The 21,551-nt window shown below is 44.9% G+C and overlaps 1 protein-coding gene across 1 annotated transcript in view; it reads right to left on the bottom strand.

Moving 5' to 3' along the window:
* The window catches only part of MRPS30 (mitochondrial ribosomal protein S30), a 104,166-nt gene that overhangs the window by 54,252 nt on the left and 28,363 nt on the right, over positions 1-21,551 (bottom strand). The window contains exon 2 of the mRNA XM_069627241.1: positions 13,168-13,313. Within this exon, the coding sequence (XP_069483342.1) occupies positions 13,168-13,313 (146 nt within the window). The remainder of the gene's footprint in view (positions 1-13,167; positions 13,314-21,551) is intronic.

Below are 21,551 nucleotides of genomic sequence, written 5' to 3'. Positions count from 1 at the left end.
TCTGTGTCTTGGTCGTAATCTCCGGAGAGAGGGAGGAGAACTTGTGCGTCGTCGGCATAGTTTGTGTAAGCTATGCCGAGGGAGTCCAGTAAGTCAAAGAGGAGTTTGGTGAATAGGTTGTAGAGGGTCAGTGCTGTGCATGACCCTTGTGGAACTCCACAACTGATGGTGGTGGGGGGGGGGGGGAGGCGCTGGCCTGGTCCGAGAACACTTTCATGGCCCTACCTTCTAAGAAGGAGGTGATCCATGTGGTTGCCTTGTGAGAGAAGTGTGCTGCATTGAATAGGTGAGAGGTGAGGATGCTGTGGTCGACCAGGTCAAATGCTGCGGAGAAATTGAGCAGTAGAAGGAGAGAAGGTTTGCCTGTGTCCATTATTTTGGTGATTTGATTTTTTAAAACTAGAAGGGCAGTTTCAGTCCCATGGCCTTTGCGGGAACCAGATTGTCTTCTGCCTAAAACAGTGTGGGCTTCCAGGTAGTGTTGGATTTGGTTATGGGCAGCTTTATCTAGGATTTTGAGAAGGAAGGGGACGGTGGTGATAGGGCGATAGTTATTGGGGGAGGAGGGATCAAGGGAAGGTTTTTTCAGGAGCGGGCGAACCCAGGCTTCTTTTAGGCATTGTGGTACGGTTCCAGAGGAGAATGAAGCATTGATGAATGCTGTGATGATGGGGGCGAGTGATTCTGTACAGTCTTTGATGATGGAGGGTGGGCAGATATCCCCTTTGCAAGTGGAAGGTTTGATGTTTTTGAGGAGGTCAGAGACTTCCATCTTTGCGACTTCTCTGAAAGCGAAGAGGGGTGTTTGAGCGAGTGGGAGGTGAGGGAGGACTGGTGGTGGGGGTATTGAGAGCTTTACGTTGGGAGGCTATTTTGTCTTTGAGTGTTTTGACTTTATTGAGGAGGGCAGTCTGGATGCCTGTGCACCATGTTTCATCCTTGATTATTTCATGCAGGCTGGTGTGGTAAGTTCTTTGAATATAGAGAATATTTCTTTTGATTTTAAACTGGCTTTAGTGATTCTCTGGTTATAGGATTCTGATTTAGCTTGGAATATAGCTTTTTTGTAGGTCAATGAGATCTCTTTGAAATCGTTGAGAGAAGATTGGTTAGGCACCAATTGACACCTGGATAGAGCTTTCCGTTTCTTGGTGCGAAAGGCAGATCGTTCTTCGGTAAACCAGGAGTTGAGTGCATAGATTTTTTTTTTCTTTTCTATAGTCTAGTGGGGCAATGGCTTGAGTGAGAACATTGGTATAGATGTTGGCGAGGGCGGTGGGGTCATGGATAAATGGAGGTTTGAGTTCGGGGATATCAAGCAGAGGAGCGAGGCAGTGAGTTTTTTTGGAGCTTTTCGTTTTTTTACAGGAGGGTTAGAGTTAGGGTTTTATGGGTGGGAATGGAGAATTGAATGAAGTAGTGGTCCGTCCATGGGAGGGCAGAAATGGAGGCGATGGCAGATGAGCAGTTGTGATCAGCAATGCAGTCAATGGATCGACCTTTGCTGCGAGTAGGTGTTGTAATTTTGTGTTCGAACCACATGTGAGAGTTCTTTGGCTACGTTTGCGGCTGCTTTGTCCTTAGGATCAGATAGGCCAAGGTTAATATCACCTAGAAAGATGGTTTTAGTAGTGCTTTCAAGGTTGTTGCCAGGTGGTCTGTAGGTGATTATGGTGCAGTCAGGGGAGAGGGCTAGTTTGGCAGTGAGAAGATCAGCGTTCTTGACCCACTGTTGGTTACAAATTCTAATGGCAAGGGTATTTTTAAAGATGAGGGCAACACCGCCAGGATGGTAGAAACTTGGGGGGGGGGGGGGGGGGGGAGGGCAAGGTGGATAGATGGGCTACATGCTTCATGAAGCCAGGTTTCGGATATGGCTAGTAGGTCTAGATTGTGAGCGGTGATGAGCCAATGGATTTCAATAACATGGGCATGGACAGAGCGAGCATTGATGAGTGTGCATCTTAAGTGTAGATTGGCTGGTGATGGAGTATGTAGGTTGGTGTTGGGGGTTTGGTAGGTGGTAGGTGTGCAAGTGAGGGAGGTTTGAGTGTGATAGTTGCGGCGTGATGGGTGATAGGGTCGTGTGCATGGTCAGAGAGGTGAGTCTGGGTGACTGATGTGTGGGTGCGAGAGCCAAGTCTGATGTTCCTAAAGTAAGTGGAGGGTGGTGTGCTGCGGTGAGATAAGAGGGGTTTAGTGCGCGTTCTGAGTCTACAGAGCCTGAGGTGGTGAGGGTGAAGTCCAGTTGGATTGGTGGTACGATGGCTGAATCTAGTTTGGAATGCGGAGGATGATGCGGTGTGCAGGAGGTCAGGTAGTGGTATAAGGCATGGGTGAGCAGGCGACATGCTGCAGATGGCCATAAGGGAGAGAGAAATGAGAAAGATGGTAGATGGGGACAGAAGGTGCGTAGGCGCTGTGGGGCGGGTGCCAGGGCGATGCATTTGTAGATAACAGATGTAGTAAAGTGCTAGTGCAGAGCCAGTTAGACCGATTCAGTAGCATAGTAGTCAGAGCATTTGTTAGGCTGGGCTGTATAGGCTAAGAAGCTGGTGGTGGCAAGTATAATCAATGGCTGCTTTTAAAAATGAACATACATTTAATTTGATTATGTAACAAATTAATTTGATTATGTAACAAAGCAGTTATTATCAGCTAGGATGGACTATCAGTTACTATCACCATTAACCACAAGCACAGTGCTATGAAGTAATACTCTAATGCAGGTGATTAGAAGGAAGCTTCATATCTTTAATTGGCAACTAACAAAATTAGAATGTATAACATGAAAGGTTCGCCTTTTCTCTATGAGGTTTGTAGGTACAAGTTTGAATGGTCAAGAAAACACCTATTAATGATTAATTGGTTAAGTTAAATGCTCCATTTTGAACCATACGATATACACACAATGGAGGAAAACCAGTTATGAAATAGATTTTCTTAGAATTGATGTAAAGAGGAATACCAACTGATGTATGAATAGGTTGTGGTAATTTGGGATATTTTTGTAACTATACCATTGGATTGCTATTGAATAGGATTGGACCAATTCTGAATGGGAATAGCTACTCCAATGTTAATAAGTAATAGGTGGATACATGAATCTTGATTACAATGAGGGGATAGTAATGAATTAAATATCTGCAGGAACCAATGTGCTTTGAAAACTGCCGGGAATATGAATCCGAATTATAATGTGTCCTTTGTCTTTTTTGTGTTTTACTTTATTTCTTCTCAACCCAACATATCCTACCCTGGTCCAACCCCCTCAATCTCCAACTATCTTGGGTAATAGAAAATATAATTTTGGTGGATATTTTGCTTTCATGCATCTAAAACGCATGTGCCATAATACTTCAATGTTTTTTACCTTTTCTAGGATTTCGTGATATGTCAACCAAGAATCTGTCTGGCTTTGAAGGTCTCAGGGCGAAACACGTGTCACCTTACAGACGTTACCTATGTTGGTATAAATGGATTTGTGACTGGAGCAATGTGTGTGTTGGCAACTAATTTCATGATTGCCAGTATCAAGTAATGTAGAATTGATCACAAATTCATCTATGTTTGTATACATTTTGTGACTAACTGGGTAAAATCCCTGGAACAAAACAGCATCTCAAACAGGAGGCTATAATTAGGGTAGATGTTCAGTAAACATTTGTATTTTGGGGTTTCTAGGGCCACTCTTTGGGCCCTCAAGCCCACCCCCTCTCTTTTTTGGTTCATTGATTTCTTTTTGGTGTCCAGAGGGCCGTTATACCTGGCGTGAGTGAGACTAGGTTATATGCATATGATTAGTTGCCATTGGTCGAGTATGATACTGGTAGGTTTCTAAACTGTCAAACCCATGCATCGAGTGCCAGAGGATGGACCGTGTCTTTCCTTATGTGCCATCTTAAATAGCAACTGGATTTCCCTGTATCTCCATGTAATAAAGACATGTTCCTGGGTCTGCCAAGTGAAGCTGCCTTCCAAAGTAGAACAATGGCGACAAGTTCTAACACCAAGCTTGCTGAAGGGTGCACAACAAAGTGAGACTCCGCTCACCCCAGCTAGTAAAATCCATCTTCCAGGTTAAGAAATGTTAAGAGCTACTATTTAAAGTAATGCCCATCAGCTTTAAGTGTTTGGTAGCCGTCTGTATGAAATGAATAGCCAAACGGTTGCTCTTCAACCGAGTTCAGTGTGACTAACAGTATTCCAAAGGAACGCTGACTTTTGCTACTTAAGAACCTATCCTGACCTGCCTGTTGGTACACTAGACCCTAGTGAACCCCCACTTCTACAAAGGAGAACAATCATGCTACAAGAATAAGGGAAAGACTAAGGATTGGGCCCCTTTGCCTAGAAAAGTGAATAAGTGTTTAAAAGTGACTTACTCGCAAAGTAAGTTGATTGGCAACTGTAACAGAGTGAACAGTTACAGAAGTTACCTTAGAAATGTACTGCCATTCTGAAAATTAGATAAGGTTATTTTACTCACCTGTGAATTAGTTGTGCCTCTTTGCCAAAAGTAATGCACTTCACTATTCCTGTTAGGATAAATATACGGGTGTCCCTCAACTTGGTCTTGCTTCCCCTGACTTGCTGGAAGCCCGTCCAGAATAAGTCTGGATTAGGTTTTACCTACTGAAAGCAAGCGTCCCCAAACAGCACGATCTTCCCCGCAATGGGAGACAATGAAGGACTCTCCCAGGATGGGAATAAGGCCAAGACAGAGTGCGGGTGAGCGTAAATGGGAGTTTATCAATCAGAATATGGCATGCAAAGAACTCTGCAACCTCCGAGAGCGCTCTGTCTGACAATAGCAAAGACAGGCGTATATATTTACAAAAAACGTCATCAAAACCTACATACTATAGGGGGATTGGGTGGCGACGACTAACTATAGGTGCTGCTGCGGCGTGGTTGGTCTTGGCTGAAGGACGTCACTGGTCACCCTCGTGGGTTGGGCTGGGCCTGGCAGGTCGGCTTGAGTTCATCTGGGCGGTGTTGGTGTGCCAATGCGGTCTGGGGCAGAGATGAATGCCTTTCCTGACTTGCTTGCCCTCGGCCATGCACACCGCAGTCATTCAGTCATTTACAGTGTTATTCTCTTTAGTAAATCTTCCAATAGGTTATTTTATAGGTTAATGCAACACAGGAGGAATGCACCTTGCGAGGGGTCTGGAGGTAATATATCGAGGCCTGGTTACCCGTGTCCTGTTGACCGGGGCCATAGGTCGAGGGGCTAAGCTTCGGGGCCTGGGACGGGCGGTACAGGTTTTTCTGCCTTGTTAGAAGTTTGTTATGGATGTTCCGCTGCGTGTTGTCAAAGTGTTGGGTGTCCTGATTGCACAGGGCCATAAGTCTAAGATGGTCTGGTGGGTTGTGGGGTTTACGAGGGGGCATTTGAGTTTAGACAAAGGTTTACTGCTGTGCTGTAAATAATGCAGGTGGCTGGCCGCGGCCTTGGGTGCTGCAGTGGGGGCTACAAATCTTTGAAGTGGCTCCAGTCTAGTCGGGGGAGGTGGGGTAGCGCAGAGCGGGCCTCTGTTCTCATGTCTTGGCGGCCTTGGCAGGGTGGGAGGGGGAATGGCCTTGTACGCATTCACAAAGGTATCTCCCTCGTGTGTTGCCGAATGTAGGTAAAAACATCACAAACATTTGAACACTTTCTATAATACTTATTCAAAATCACTTTAAACGTGCATTTAACTTTGCTGGATGTGTCTCGAGTATACCCAGTCCGAGCACCATATTTGTATATTATGTTCTAGCAGCTACAGTATTTTAGTTACAGGCATATACATTCGCAGTAAATGAGGTAGTAGTTGGGTCGGTGGAGTACATAGAAAACGACCCGCCACTGTACGTGACGGTGGTGGCACATAAGGGGCTTAGACATACACACATGATAAGTGCATTCTCGCGCATCCTTTACATGAGTTCATAGTATAGTTTCATTCGCTTTCCCGTATACTCTAGCAGCATTAGCTTAGTTATGGCGCAAAACCATGGGAGGTAGGTTGCCCAGTGATCCACGCAACAAACAGATCCCTGGAGCGTTCCTTTATTATTAGCATCCACCTGCAATGGCGTGGGCTCGTCATTGCTTATATCATGGGAGCATGCTCTCTCATTTTAATACATTCTACAGGCGTTTGTAATATACGAGATTTTGTGGAAGAAAGCGTACTTTGCAGGTGGTCTTTTCATTAATATATACATGTATAAGACTGTCTGCCATCAAGTGACCATTTAACCGTTCTTCTCATTGTTCAGGCCTGCTGGCCGGGTCATGCTGATAGTGATAAGACACTGCGGGAGGTGAACTGTTACAATGTCAGCGTATTTCGCTAGCTCATGTCCGTCTTGTTCGTGGGAACGTGCTCGCAGCGGATCTGCCAGGGTGCTGCGGCAACAGGGATGTGACTCTCCTAGGGTGGGGGCCGCGCTACAGTGCGCTGAGCTCACACCATCTTTACCAAGCAAAAAATGGTTTCTGGGCCTAGCTAAACTTGTGTGGCAATCAATACGTGTGGGCACTCGATATGTGTGGGCAATGTCTCCAGCGGGCGAGCCCTCCACCACCTGGGCCCGGGTGGCACGAGGGAACGCCCAATGAGCCAAAGCCCTCACCTGGGGAGAAAACGCAGGCGAGAGGGGTCTCCTGGACCAGTCCTCCCCTACACTACCTAGAATGCTTTCCGTGGTGAGTTACAGACAGACACAAAAACAGTCTTACGTTTATACCTTTAAGTCGCTTATAGAGCCTGTAAAAAAGTGCATGAGTTGACCTGGAGTATAACTGTTAGCCTAAAATTAAGTTATTTCTTCCCTTAGTCTAAACCATTGTTGCAATGTGTGAAGTTGGAAGGGAAGGTATCTGGGTGGTAGATGATTAAGGGTCACTCCTCTGCACTATATTAAGTTAAGAGAGCTGGGCTGATAATGGGAAAGCCTGCAAATAGGAGTACACATGCTTACTTGATGCAAGTTGGGAAGCAGAGCAATGGCATAGTACAGAGGAGGCACCAGGGTCACCAAGTGTACAGCGGAAACAAGGGCAGAAGAAGATGGAGCAACTCTAATAATAGTGGCATGGTTTTTCATTCCTCTTGTGTAAGGGATCCAGAATGATGTACTGCAACAACTGGGTATTGAAGAGAACGTGGTGGTGAGGATGTTATAGTGATTTATCAGTAGCAGACTCTTGTGGTGATCTGGGGAGCCCGAAAAAGAGACAATAGGTTCAGAGGTAGGTACGAGGGCTAAAGATATGGTTGACCTGCTACAAACCAGAATGACGCCGCCTCTTATGCAGTGGTCTTGGCAAGCAAGTAGGTTAGGCCTGTGTCAGCAGATGATTGCCTACAGATAGTGGGTCTGCTCACAATACCAGAGATGCAAAAGAATGGGCAGGGCACAAACTGAATTAAGGTTAATAGGTTAGCACTCTGGTTAATTATGTGGGTGACCTGCAGCCAATGAGAATACAACTGTCCCATCTACAATTGAAGGCTCTACCTTGGCATAGAAGGTATAAACTGGGCATATGGTGGAAGCAGAAGAGCATGCACTAAAATTGGCTTGCTATAAGTTTGCCCCACCGGTACCAGCCTTGGGGAGTAAGAGGATGTAGCATGTGGTTATTTGATCCCGACGATCCTTTGCATATTACAGGGGACACTCGAATGGGAATAGGCGATTCATTGCTCCTCACTCTGACTTCCTTTTTTATTGGGCATTTGTAAGGTGCTTATATATCAAGCAATTTGTGTTTCAAAGCACACACAAGAAGCAGTCCTGCTAGGCCTGGAGAGCACTTGGATCGTGCAAGTGCAGGGAAAGAGAAGGGACATGGGCAATGAGGGGGGTGCAAGGTGGGATTCGGGGGGGGGGGGTCTGAGTGCTAGGGTTCCCACCGAGGCGTGAAGTGCCAGGGGGCTAGTTGTAAGGCAACAGGTAAGTGCAAGAGTCAGACTAGAAGGCAAAAACATAAGTGCCAAATATGACAATGGAGTCGCCATCCGAACAAGTGCAGACCTGTGAGGTAACAGGTCACGTGGTGCCCGAAGGCAATTGCAGAGGGCAAATGGGGTTGGTGGGGTTTGGGGGGGGTAGTGCAGACGATCAGAGAGCCAGGACCCAGGAGGATACATAAGGCCACCAATCAACAGCTACTGTGTGGGTTAGCACAAGAGGGAAGGAAGAAAAGGGGAAAGTCTTGAGGTGTTTGCAGAATTTGAGAAGATTGAGAAAGGGGAAGGCTGTTTCGGAGAAGGGAGTGTTAGGCAGATTTTATGCAGTACCCTTTGGGCACACTACAAACAATTAGGACTACAAGTGGCAGCACAAATTCACCTTTGGTACAAGCCTGTACTACACAGTAAAGTGGTAGCAATGGCTGAGCAGAGCAAGTGAGCAGTATCAAATAGTTACAAAGGACAGCAGTTACTATGGTTCAGGCAAACACTGACTCAAGGTTGCCAAGTAAAAGAATATCCATTTATTTACTCTTTAGTTGTATAACATTTCAAAGTGAAGCAGTTCAAAAATCACACTCCTAACACACCACTCCCAAGTTACCATATAAGTTAAGCTCACAAAATGAAGTGGGAGCAAAATGGCACTCTAGTTTAGTTTATTTAAATCTGTTAATTTAAAAAGAGGGAAAGAAAATTAGGCAGAAAAGAAGCAGTACCAACAGGTAAGTAAGCAGGGCAATCTAGAAAGAAGAACTCCAGTGATAGGATCAAATCAAATAGGCTTAGGGCCAAAGTCAAGAGGACAAGAGTCTTTTCCTCAAGATCACACGTTTCAGGGGAGTTTGCGGTTAAGTCTTTGCCAAGAGCTCCGGACAAAGTTGGTCGGCAGAAAAGTTAGTTCAAGTAGAGAAGGACAAGCCCTCGGATTGGAGAAAGATTTCACACACTTTTACGGCGGCTGAACTGGATGTTGAACAGTACCTTAAATGGAGAGGATGTAGCCGAGGTGGGCATTCCCTGTAGTTCCAGCAGGGTCACGGTTCCTGAAGCGACTGTCGGACTGACACGAAGTAGGAAGACTGGAGGGTCCTGAATTACCCAGGGAAGAAACCAGCAGCAGAGCAAAACAAAAGGTGCTCTCCTCCTTAAAACCCAAGCAGGGTCCGACCTTCCTGGCTATCGGGCCCACTGTAGCCCAGTACAGAGAATTCGACCAGAAGAGGGGGGAGGGGGGGTGGAGGGGGGTGTCCTGGCTTGGAGTTTGGGCGAACTGGTTGGTCCCACCAACTCAAAGGAAGAAGATTCTTGGAAGATCCTCTCTGTTGTTGGAGTCTGAAGATTCGGACATGCAGCAGGGCTTCACCGGGCGGTTCAGTCGTTGTAGGGGTCCTCTTCTGTCAGCTCCTCTGCTCTCGTTCCATTGGTGAGACTGCTCTGCCAGACCCAGAGACCTGCTTTTTATGCAGTTTTCACCCCATTCACACAGCCTGGCTGTCAATCACACAGCAGGGTGGCTGTCCTGGCCAGACAGTCACCTAGCCAAACAGGAGTGCGACTTGGGTTACCAAGAGAACCCGTGGCAGGGGTCCTAAGACCCCTCCCTCATATCCTGCCTACCCAGACTTTCAGGTGCCTAAAATAGGGCTTCTGTGCAGAAGCCTGCGAAAAGAAGGTGAACAAAGGAACCAAACCTGGTTTGGTGCACAGAGATGAACACGAGAAAGACTTTTCCAAAAATAAATGGTGACTAAACCCAGCCGGCTCAATATTAGAAACAATATGGTCAAGCGGGTTTAAATTCGAGGCTACCAAGATAGCCTAAAACAATACCATGGTTATTTAAGATAACCACGGTAGGTAAATTGGATAGTTACCACTGCCACCAGCCAAGTCTTAATGGAAAGGGAGCAAGAGAGTGCTCCAAGAGACACAGACAAAAAAAGGGATAAGGATTAACCCTTTCCAATACTCTCATGTAAGTTGGGGTGTACTGGGTCTGTGGTTTAAAGAGACTACATAGTTAATGGCAGCTTTACATGTTTCTGGGAGACAGTAGTCAGTCCCAGAAAAAGAAGTTTTAAAGACAACCCTGTGTCGCTGCACTGAAGGTGCTGTGAGACCTGTGGAGTAGATGAGGCTCCAAAGGAAAACAAAAAAAGGAAAAAAAAAGCTCACACTCTAAACAGGTAAAAAAAAAAATCCTAGAAATCCAGCAAAGCTGCTGAGGGACTCACTAGGTAAGGGAAATTAGCCATACTTGAGAATTCTCCTTAACTGGGTGCCAGCTGAGGAGAGGGAAAGGCTGTCCACTCTCTGCTTAGAGAAGCGCTTGACAAGCAGAGTTAGAGCTGCAGATTTATGTTAGTGAGATTTGTAATTTTGATGCTTCACCTCTCTCCTAGTGAGACCCCCAGCACTTTTTGCTGGACTTCTAGACCTTTTTCTTTAAATCCTGAATGAGTGGAACCTTTTTGCAATAATTCATTCTTGTGGGCTCTGCCGGTATTCTACCTGCACCATGGAGTCGATTTTCTCCATAACAAAGGCATCTGTATTTTACTATTGCAGCACACAGCTCCTAATGGGCAGTGTGGCTAGGGACCCTTAGGGTGCTCCTTTGAGATTCATCCTAGAGTAACTGCAGTTACTAAGGAGAGAAAAAAAAGTTATAGTTTGAGAGATTGACACACACAGTATCCCCTTCTCTCTTCTCTTGTGACATTTTAGCCCCTTAACATTCTTCTAGTTGGGGATGGTGGCAGTGGGCGAGTTCAACAAATTATTGGGTCATTTTCCATAGCCTTTGTAGTGCACAATGGGGGAACCCAAGTACCAACTTGGTGGCTCCTTTTTGCCATTACTAGCATGGCTGTTCTTTGTTAGCCCTTCTAATATTCTGTCAGGGAGAGGCCTGCTTGTGTTTTGCCTTTGGGCGGGAAACCTTAGGTTTTCCACCCCCCCAGTCTTTTTCCTGCCTGAATAGAACCAACTCTCACTGGGACGCTGGCTGTCCTGATTGGACAGCCAAACGCCCCTTTTTGTAAATAGATTGCAGAGGCGCGTGTGCTGGAATTGTATAAAAGGTGAGGCTCCTTGAGTGAAAAGCAATTCGACCATTGGAAGCTGAAGTAACTGAAGAGGACAACAACCAGAGACGCCTGCAGATCCTTTTGCAACACAGTGAAGCAACCACGGCCGTCCTGACACCACTTTGTGTACAAAAGGAGCTCCGACGAGGACTCCTTCCCTTTGTATGGTGGAAACAATCAGTCCAAAAGAGGAACTTTGATTTAAGCCATCTCCCGAGGTCCTGTGAGTTTCCAGCGCTGCAGAGCCCCAATACCAGGAGACCTGCTGCCCATTGAGTGCATTGTCGTGGAAAGGCCAAATCCATCCAAACCTCAAGGACACTTCAGAGATCCAATCCAACTCGCCCAGGACCCCTCTGAGCGCGGCAATGCAGGAAGCGAAGATTGACTGGATGAATCATGTCCTTTGTTGGGGCTGCAGAAAAGGTGCCAAAACCATCAAAGAAGTTGCTGACAGTCGTGCCCGAGATCCTCCCTCGAGACTGCTGCCGAGAGATCCCGTCCATTGTCCAATCTTCAGTCATCGGACCAAGGAATCTGGAGGTCGGGGGGTCCAGAGCTGCAACATTGCTGTGCATCCACCACAAACATTTTCTTCTAACCTAAAGTACTGTGGCAGTAAAGGTATTGCTTACCAGATTCCAGAAAGTCGCTCCAGATCATTGAAGTGGCCCGAGGGGTGTCTAGGGCAACCCCCCGCTTACGTCCTCCACAACTGCTGCTCGTGTCCCCCAAGAGTCCATTAAAAAGGGTATCCAACATTGGTTAAAACCTTCTTGTATCCATCTTCCTTTCTAGAGACTAGAAAGTAACCGTACAAACTACCTTTCAGCTAGGGTTGCGTTTTGGCTTTCAAAGACTTGCGGTGCCACGAAACCGCCTCTAGAACCTTAAACTACTAGGAGAACACTAACCAATGGGTTTCCTTCCATAAAATCACTATCTTATATATGTGTGTGTGCAGACTAAATACAATTTCCGTATTATTTTGTGGGTGCGCAGTATAACCAATATAACTGTCAAACACCTGTAACAACTGCATGCGTTCAGCAACTACCAATTAAGAAGTGAACATTTGATAGAATTGAAGAGTATACCTATGTGTGCTAGTTTATTAAGCCAAGTATTCAACAGTGTCTCTTGTGCAAATATAATAAATATATTTTAATATACATGTATGTGTTTCTTTGAATGTACTTTACTAAGGGGGTTCAGTGTATACACTCAAATCTTCCTCTTAAGGTAAGCCTGATGGCTCTGCCACTTTACCAAGGTCCTTCCGTAGTACAGACAGATACTAGAGTTGGGGAATCTACAAACCACTGGGATAGCTTACTAAAGTCTTACCTCCAAGTAGGACTTTAGGAAAACTCCCGTGACTGTGCGTTGCAAAGTAGTTATGCAACAGGGGACAAGCAGGGCTCGTACATCATACGATTACATCTCTGACAGCAGAGTCAGCCGTACAGAGTACATGAAGAGGAGTTATAATAAGAGGCAGAGATGATGCAGATAGTTATTCAGGAGTTGTACCTTTAGGATTATGGGTGTGTTAAGAAATAAAATCAGATTGCACACGATTGTTGTGCCACCTATGTCATTGCTTGCTCACTGCAGTAAGAATGTGGGGTACTGTAACCAAATAGGTTATGCACCTTTCCTCAGGGAAACAGCACCTTGCACTTGTGGATACATCGTCTGGCCTCTGGAAGATGAAGAATCACCACACATCTCCCAATATCCAGCTACCCCAAAAGCGAGGGCAGTTAGCATGTGCGTTTGCTATTATGGGTTAGCAAGGTTGAAAGTGGGGTTTGCACATGCATGTACACCAGGAAAGGTTATGGTGGGTTTACAAAACATGAAACAAACCCTTCCATCTGAAATGTGAAAGCAGATTAACTATTTCAGCCGCCCTAGGATTGTAATAAATGAACATGTCATGTTATAGCCAAGCATAAAAGGGCTTTAATAAAAGCCAGACTATGTTTTTTCCTCAGTTACTAAAAACACTTTAATGACAAGTTGCATTCCTAATAAAGGTTCCATCGTTTTCAGGAGACAAAACTGAAGCAAACACATGCGAAAATAAAAATTCTTACCGGAGGTAACTGCTGAGGTACACGAATCTGACTGTGAGGGATGTCGTCTATCTGAAATCTAATCGGATCAACTTTACCCCGTCGATGTCCTCGAGGAACAACAGTTTCTCCACGCATCCAATAAAAGTTGACATTTGGTTTGAGATCTAAAACGATATTGAAGGATAAAACGAAATTTCATAAAACCACTGTAAGATCAAGATAATCACCATCAAAATCACTGCAGCAACATTTAAAACCATATTTATGAGACTACGTTTCAGTTTCATGATAACATGCCATCTTAAAAAAAAGGTTTGCTCCGCTTTGAAATATTTTTGTTCATCTAAAGAAATTTCTACAGAATCTTCTAGCAAACAATTTCCTGCAAAAGAAAGGAACACTTAAATATTGCCAGGATATTTTATATACTTGCCAAGAACACCAGCAAAATATCAGACCCACACGTAAATAAACCACAACCTAGGCAAGAAGGCTGTGATCTTAGTGACACCATCGTATGGGGAACAAACATTGAGAAGCCTTACATCTGATTGAGACAAGAACATTTGCACGAAATACAGGCTCAAGCAGTGTGCCAACAGGTCTACACCACTAACTTAGCCAGACCTTCCAGGATTTTGCGGCATGAAATGGCAAATTGTGGGCACAAACCTTTATTTGTTGCAGCATTTTTGAGGGACATTTGGTATTAACTGGAGGATGTAAGATTGCCACATTGCAGGAAATAGGCAGAGTACAAGGCTACAAGAGAGCCAGGGTATCATTATTATATATCTTTTGTATTAATTTAATAGGAAGAGTCCCAGATGTCTCTGGCTTGGCAGAACAGTGTTTGATTTGGCTACATTTCTGGTTTATTGTTCATGCCTATTTAATAGTATTAACTAAATTGATTATCAATTGTAATGCTGGAAATATTCCCCTTCTATGTTCTCCAATCCCCCAAACACCCAGACACCTCTCTCACCAACTGACATCTCACCAACTCTCCATCACAACTTACAGTCCTTAAAAGGCATGGTCTTGTAAACATTTTTATTGACCCTATGGGTCGGCCATGTTTTTTTAAGCCTAAGTGGCTCGATTTTAGAAAACTTTCCTATGGACCTTACCCGAGTTTTCGTCCATTAAACGCACGCGAAAACAAGCACCAGGGAGCCGCCATTTTCTGATAATCCTAACTTTTCCCCCATCGCCCTGGCTGACCTGCTTTTGTGGCACTAAATCAAATCCCCCGCCCCTGATCCTGTCATCAGCAGAATCGTACCGCCCATTTCCCAACGCCAAAGCATGTCTTGTGTCAACATTCGCTGCGCTTCAGCTAATGACGCGTCGCCATGGAAATGGCAGGACGCCCCTTTCCTCAATAAGTATAAGCAGACCGTTTCACAACACACAGCAGCAGATTTTCGATTCCATTCCTCTCTCTGTGTTACTTTGAGTATTCTGTGACTCGTTTCAGTGCTCTGGTCAGCTACCTTCGCCGCTTGTAGCCCCTTTGAACAGATACCAGTACCACCGCTATAAATTATTTTAGTTTAACACACAATGGCTACAATAATGCCCTACATGTACGAGCCAGAGTATACCGAGGAGGAACTACTGGAAAGGGAAGGCTGCGAAAACGATGGGGATTCGGACGGCAGTTGGCAGGACGAATCAACAGATAAAGAGCCTGGGCCTAGTCGAATGGGCGGCGTCTCTACCTGGTGCACATGCAATCGGTGCGAGCTAGTGCCAACTGAGGACGAGAACTGCTGCTGCCGAGAAAACTCAGGATGCCTGGCCTACATTTCGGAAGGCGAGCCACGACCGCAATGCATCACCGAGCTGCCAGACTTCAGGGCAGCCTGCCTCACACAGGCCGTGTTGAGAATAATGATGGTGCTTATGCACGAACTTCGCGCAACTGTTCGTCCTCGTAATCCAAGTAACGAGTAAGTATACTCTGCTTGTCATGCCACTCCTATTTCATGTTCTTCTACTATATCCAAAATTACATCTACATATCATTGTAACGCATGTAAGTCGTTCAATAGTGTGCATTGTCTAGATAGCATTTGTCCGTGCAGAATGCCATTAGTTACAAGAATTGTCATTGACAACAAACGTTTATTAAACTTATCTTGGTCATTTAAAAACAGTTTGTTTCATTCCTTTTCACAGGTGGTACAGGCTGGTGGCCTATCGTTCCTTTACATGGTGGCTCCACGGGAGCCTTGGACACCGCGTTCGAAGAGTGATGCCCGCCTGTGCCGTTCGTGCCATTAGAGAAATGTTCGAGTGACAGCGGTCAGTACAGGGGATTTTCTCTCGCTGTGCTGCAACCTGACCTGTATAATCTTTAAAGTCTTGTAATTTTGTGTCATGAAAATAAGATACAAAATAAAACCACATATATTTTAACAACGGTTGTTTCGATTTTTTAAATGAATCAAGTGTGTCTCCATTCAAGGATGGACGTCAGACATCTGTGCTGCGAATGGGTGAAGGTCTGGTCACTATCTATCTAAGCTAACATAACATATTCTTGATAATGCATGCACTAAATAACACTTGTTCAAAGTCTTGCAGTGGGTTATGTCTCTATAAAAGTCACACATATATCTATACTAACAATTAAGATTGGATTATACAGGCCTTAGGGTCTTGACCACTATAATACACCGGTTGAAGTGTGGGTCTGTGCTCACAAGAATCTCCGGTATGTGGCATTTGTTATTGATAAGCAACAATATACTATCATTGATTTAAAGACGATATACTATATATTGATATAAGGGCGGTTCGCGCCAGTGGATGAGCGCTGGCATGGGGGGCTGTCAGGGGCGCGAAAGGCCAAGGTGCCAAAGTAAATGTACACTTCAAAAGGTATCCCACGCCAAGGGGCCATCGGTCACATGGCCTCCTCAGACCCCATGTCTCCAGCCAGGCCTCCCCTTGAAGCAGGCCGCCCCCCTGCAATCCACATAAGTGTGTCTCCATTCAGCAGTCTTCCTGTGCCTTATCTGCACGCCGGAATGCACATTGACCTCATAGCCACGGATAGACACGTTTCAATTGCCAAGACAATGAGAGAGCAGTTCACACATATTAAACATCAATTTGACGTATGGCATCTTGCTAGATCAATCAATAAGAAAATCTCGGCTGCAGGGAAAAAAAAAAGGTTTTGAAAGTATTTTGCAGTGGTCACATTCCATCACCAACCATCTTTGGTGGAGCTCAAAAACGTGAGGGGTCAGTGGAAATACTACTTGAAAAATGGCGGTCACTGATGCACCACTGTACCAACGTTCACCGCTGGACAGCAAATCAACATTTCCACCAATGTGAACATGGCACTTTGTCCCCAGAGGAGGCATGGAAGAAGAAGTGGTTGATTCCATCTTCACCGACACACAAAGCCATTGAGAAGATTGTTTGACAAAACTCTATCAAGAGATTTGAGAGGACTGACAGAATTCTGTCACACAGGAGATTTGGAGGCGTTACACAATATGTGCCTAAAGTACAGGTCAAAGCGCTTGCATTTTAGCTTTCGGGGCATGAAACAAGACTCTAACGGTCTTGGCCCATAACAGCAATGTCGGCCGTGAACAATCTAGGACTTGGGGTAAAGTAAGGATGCCTCGCTACACTAAGGAGTTTTCAAAACGAAGTAAGCAATGGGTGATCAAACCAGTCTATGATGAAATGCAGTTCGACTTTGTGAAAGGCCTTATTGTTGCTGTGTTAGAGAAGCACAGATATGGAATTTTGGACGTTTCTGTGCAGAGCAGTGATCCATTGCCACCGAACATTGCGACTGTGCCATGCCCACCCGAAGCACAGCGGATTGTGAAGTACAAATCCCGGTTTAAATAATTGCAATACGATTGTCTTTTTGTAAATAAATGTTATTGTACAGTGTACCTGTAAACCTAACCCCTACCTTCACCATCATGGGTGGCGAACAAGCCGGGTGTCATCTTTGAATTATCTCTATTCACCTCACATATGTGTATGTATGTTCTCACAGATGCCTATACTACGTGATGTTGCAAATAAAGAATGCGAAGGACAGCGCCCAGATGAGGCCCACAAGTCACACTGGAAGTATAAGGGTCTATTGTTTTTTGACCTTGAGACAGGGACCATGCCGAAAGAACTACATTTGAAGGGGGTGCGCAATAACGTAAGACGATAAGGCAGAAAATTCAGAAACTAGACAGTTTCATTTTAGTTCAGTATTCGAAAAATCGTTGTCAAGAGCACGGCCCGTTTTACAGACTGCATTACGAAGAGACACAATGGAAATTTCAAATATAATGCAAGTAAATCTTTACTCGCTTTTATACTGGAATGAAGATTTAATGAATGGATGCATGAATAAATGAATGAATGAAGAGCTAGGAAAAGCAAGTAAAACGTGTTCGTAGTGGGCACATGGGCATGCAGGTCCACTGGTCTCACCGATCTCGGTCCTTGGCCCAGCCACTTTTCCCTACACTGCCTACCTGCACTACGGGACTGTCTCTGTATCCTTCAGCCCCTTCTCCCGGCATTTACCTTGCACTTGCCACCAGCTGGCCCTATTTAATTTGTATTCAACTAACCATGTACAGCCCTTCCCCATGCGCGATCAGAAAGACACCTGGCCTAGTAGGATCGTTGTCTGTCTGCCCTTGTTCCCCCACCTGCCTCGTCACGCCTAGAAACACTTGAGTATAGGCACGTTACAAATGCCATATCATATATCATATCATTCCTCACGCATGTAGACTGTCGTTTATCATTGTGTGTTGGCCTCGATTTATTTCGTTACTTTTCACATTGATTTTAGAGCCGAACATACTCCATTGAACTATCCTTGCAAGCAAATAGTTTCCAATCGGCTGTAATAAATAAAATATTAATGAAGTGCGGCTGGCGAGACTAATTATAATTTTTTTGGTTTCATAACAGGTATTTGCTCTCCTTTTGCTACTGCCATCAGTTTGAGACACCAGCAGATGGCTTTTACAGTAGACACCTGCAGCTTCGTGTGAACAACTGGAGCACACTAACAATTATGGGACAATCGCCAAGGGCCCACATGCCCTTACGCTGTACTAGTGGCTAGAAGCAACATATCAACCTTTACGATGGACTAGTGCCTAGTTGATGGAACAGCCTTGCTGTTCACCGTGCTTCCAAAGTGCTTCTTTTAACGAAAAGCAACACCCTGTGTACCATGGCGGATACAGATAAAATAAATGGCTTTCGGAGTTCATATGGCAATTGCTGAATATTCTCTAAACATTTAATGTAAAATGTACCGTGTTGCTGTTTGATTTTAAAGTACAGTTTCATATTCCGAATTGTGGCGCGCTGTGTTGTGAGATGGTCTGTGTTGGTTTCCGGGTTCTGTGTGGAGTCGCGTAGAAGACGACTGGGCGCGTTTGCCTGCGCAGCACAGTAGCGTCACGGAGAGAGGCGCAGAATATGAATGTTTTGATGTCAGGCTCAGGGGCAGGGGAGTTGATTTAGTGCCGCAAAAGCAGGTCAGCCAGGGCGATGGGGGAAAAGATAGGATCATCAGAAAATGGCGGCTCCCTGGTGCTTGTTTTCGCGTGTTTTTAATGGACGAAAACTCGGGTAAGGTCCATAGGAAAGTTTTCTAAAATCGAGCAACTTAGGCTTAAAAAAACATGGCCGACCCGTCGGGACAATAAAAAATTTTAAATAGACCATGCCTTTAACCTCTCACTCTGTCATACAAATACTCACATGCTATGTCACACTGTCAAGTCACAATTTGCACTGCCCAGCCCCTGCCACACTCCAAATCATACTCCCAATTCACACCTTACACTCTACAATTCCTCCCGCAATATACAGTCCATCATTCTTTTGTGCTGCTTCTGCATCTTGCATCCTTTCTCCCATTCTATCGCACTCTTCCCTCATTCTTTTTCCCCCCATCTGCAGCTCACTGCCTCTTTCTGGTCAACCGCTTCCTCTCTGGCTCACTGACCACACGCTCCCTCTACTTTCTGTACCTCTGCCCGCTCTCATATTTCTGGCACACTGCTTCCTCTGCTCTCTTGTGCAGCACTTCCTCCTCTGACCCACTGCTCTCTGTCTGATTTCTTGCCTATCACTTCACATCTCACCCATCACTCTCCCTCTCTCTCATAGTGTAACCATTTTTTTATTTTTTTTTCAAATGTAGATTTTGGCCCAGTTCCTCAAATAATGGGGCATTTAAAAAAAGAGGATATGCTATTTTTAGACAACCCATTTTGGAAATGAGCAGGTCACCTTATTCTAAAAGGTGACCGGCGCAATTCCACAGGCTTGAGCTGTAGCGCAAATTGTGCACTGGCCAGCTGCCTTGAATGGTGTTCTGGGTTGTTTGACCGAAGTATAATTATTTGCGGCGGAATTGACCGTAGTCAAACAACCCAAAATGTACCTTTCACCACGATCCCACCTCCACGCCTACTTAACTGCTTGGTCGCTGCCGCTTCCCTAACGCGGGTCGCTTCCCACTCCGCAGGGTCCCGTTTTCGTTATTTTCTTTTTTCTGTCCCCGCCTCCAATTTTGAGGAAAAAGGGGAAAACACTTCTGCAACCACCCTAGACTAAAAATACTGAACATGGGGAGCGGGTGACACCCCCGCAACACATGCTCAGTATTCATAAAAATTGATAGTACTGGACGAAATAGGTCAAATTGTAACATTTGATAGATATTTGTCATCAAAATGGGCAGTACTTAGAATAGAATCGCTCTCCCAACAATGCTCTGCAAGCTCCCAGCGCCTTTCACAGGGACAGGCCCTCCAGGTGCCTGCCGCTATAAAATGCGACCCAATAAATGCATTTGTATCCTGTTTGAGGAACAGAAATGCAAGCGACACAGCAGCGGTTCATACCTTAAAAGAAATGCATGACAGGGTCAGGAAAGACCCTGTCATACAGTGGCAGCCCCACATCCCGTGCGCGTAGGGTTGCCTGCAATTTCTGCACACTTAAAAGTGTATCTTGCTTGGAAATGAGGGATGCGCTTTTAAATTGACGGAAACGCCACTTTACGATCAAGGAGGTGAAAAAGGCCATCTGAATGGGCACGCATATAAAATGTGCCCATTCATGTGTCCCTTGTGGATTGGGCTGCACTTTTTTGGGGCACAAGTGATGAGATGTGTTAGCGCATTTCATTTCTTGTGTAAAAAAAAAGTTGAGAACCTGGCACCTTGAGTATTATTTTTTTTAATAAGTCATTTTTGCAGAAGACAAAAAAAAATGTAATTTTTTTTTCTTAAAGATGCTGTTTTTGCACAAAACGGCCGTTTTTGCGGCATTTTGCAGGATCGCAAAATCGCTATAAACTGGAGGGTCTGACAAACTGCAACTACCTCCACTGGGTCTACTGTTTCTTTTTTAGAAAAAAAAAGAAAACAGGAAGAGGTATCAAGAAACCTACGGTTCCAAAACAAGCAACAACTACTGTTAAACATTCCTTCTAAACATCTGACGCAGAACCGTATTGAACTTGGGGTTATCTTGTGTACTAACTTAAGAGTTCAACATTATTAGAGGAGCGAACTAATCTATACAGAATCATAAGAAAAATGCAGTGGAAGTTAACTGCCACAAGAACCATCAGACACCTTTGATTATCTAGAGATAAAACCAAAGAGCGCTTTCGACCATCAAATCAGTAATATGGCTCTGAATCTTTTAGAGAAAAAAAAAAATATATATATCTCACTTGAGGGTCTTTAAGAAAGTTCACTTTCAAAAGATCACCTGCTACAACATCAGGACGCACCAGAGTAGACGCCGATATTGCAGATGACAGGACAATTAAGCCTGCTGACAATGTAGAGGCAGTCATAATGGACACCAGCTCCTAGAATTCTCAGTGCATGGGCTTGTTCAGCAATACTGACATTACATAAGGATAGACCAGGATCTTACCAATATGATCGCAGTAATAATTGGTGACAACTTCGAAAAGGCACATGAGAATGGGTGGGTAACTGACAAAACACAGTTCTTCCAAAAGATTTTCCAATTACACTGGTGTTTTATGGTCTCCAAAAAACCACAACAGCTATCCCCCGTTTAGACCCATAGTAGCAGGGACGGACAGTGACCCTCTAGCCATTTATTTTTTAAGACAAGGTATTACAACTCATAGTACAGAAAACTACTATGTATTTAAGGGACACTTCCCATTTCTTGAGCATTCTTAAAGAGATTGGTCCCCTGTCCGACAATAACACCTTAGTGTCCTTTGATAGGCAGAGCCTTAACCTCTCTATTCTCCATGACGGAGGCGTGGAGGCACTAGAATGGGCACGGTTGAAAGAAGAAAACTGCCAGGCTTCTAATGAGCTCATACTGGA

The sequence above is a fragment of the Ambystoma mexicanum genome, chromosome 6p (genome assembly GCF_040938575.1).
Source record: "Ambystoma mexicanum isolate Mex_15411 chromosome 6p, UKY_AmexF1_1, whole genome shotgun sequence".
Lineage (NCBI taxonomy): Eukaryota > Metazoa > Chordata > Amphibia > Caudata > Ambystomatidae > Ambystoma > Ambystoma mexicanum.
Note: the sequence above shows the minus strand (reverse complement) of the source record. Positions and strands in the feature narration are given on the sequence as shown.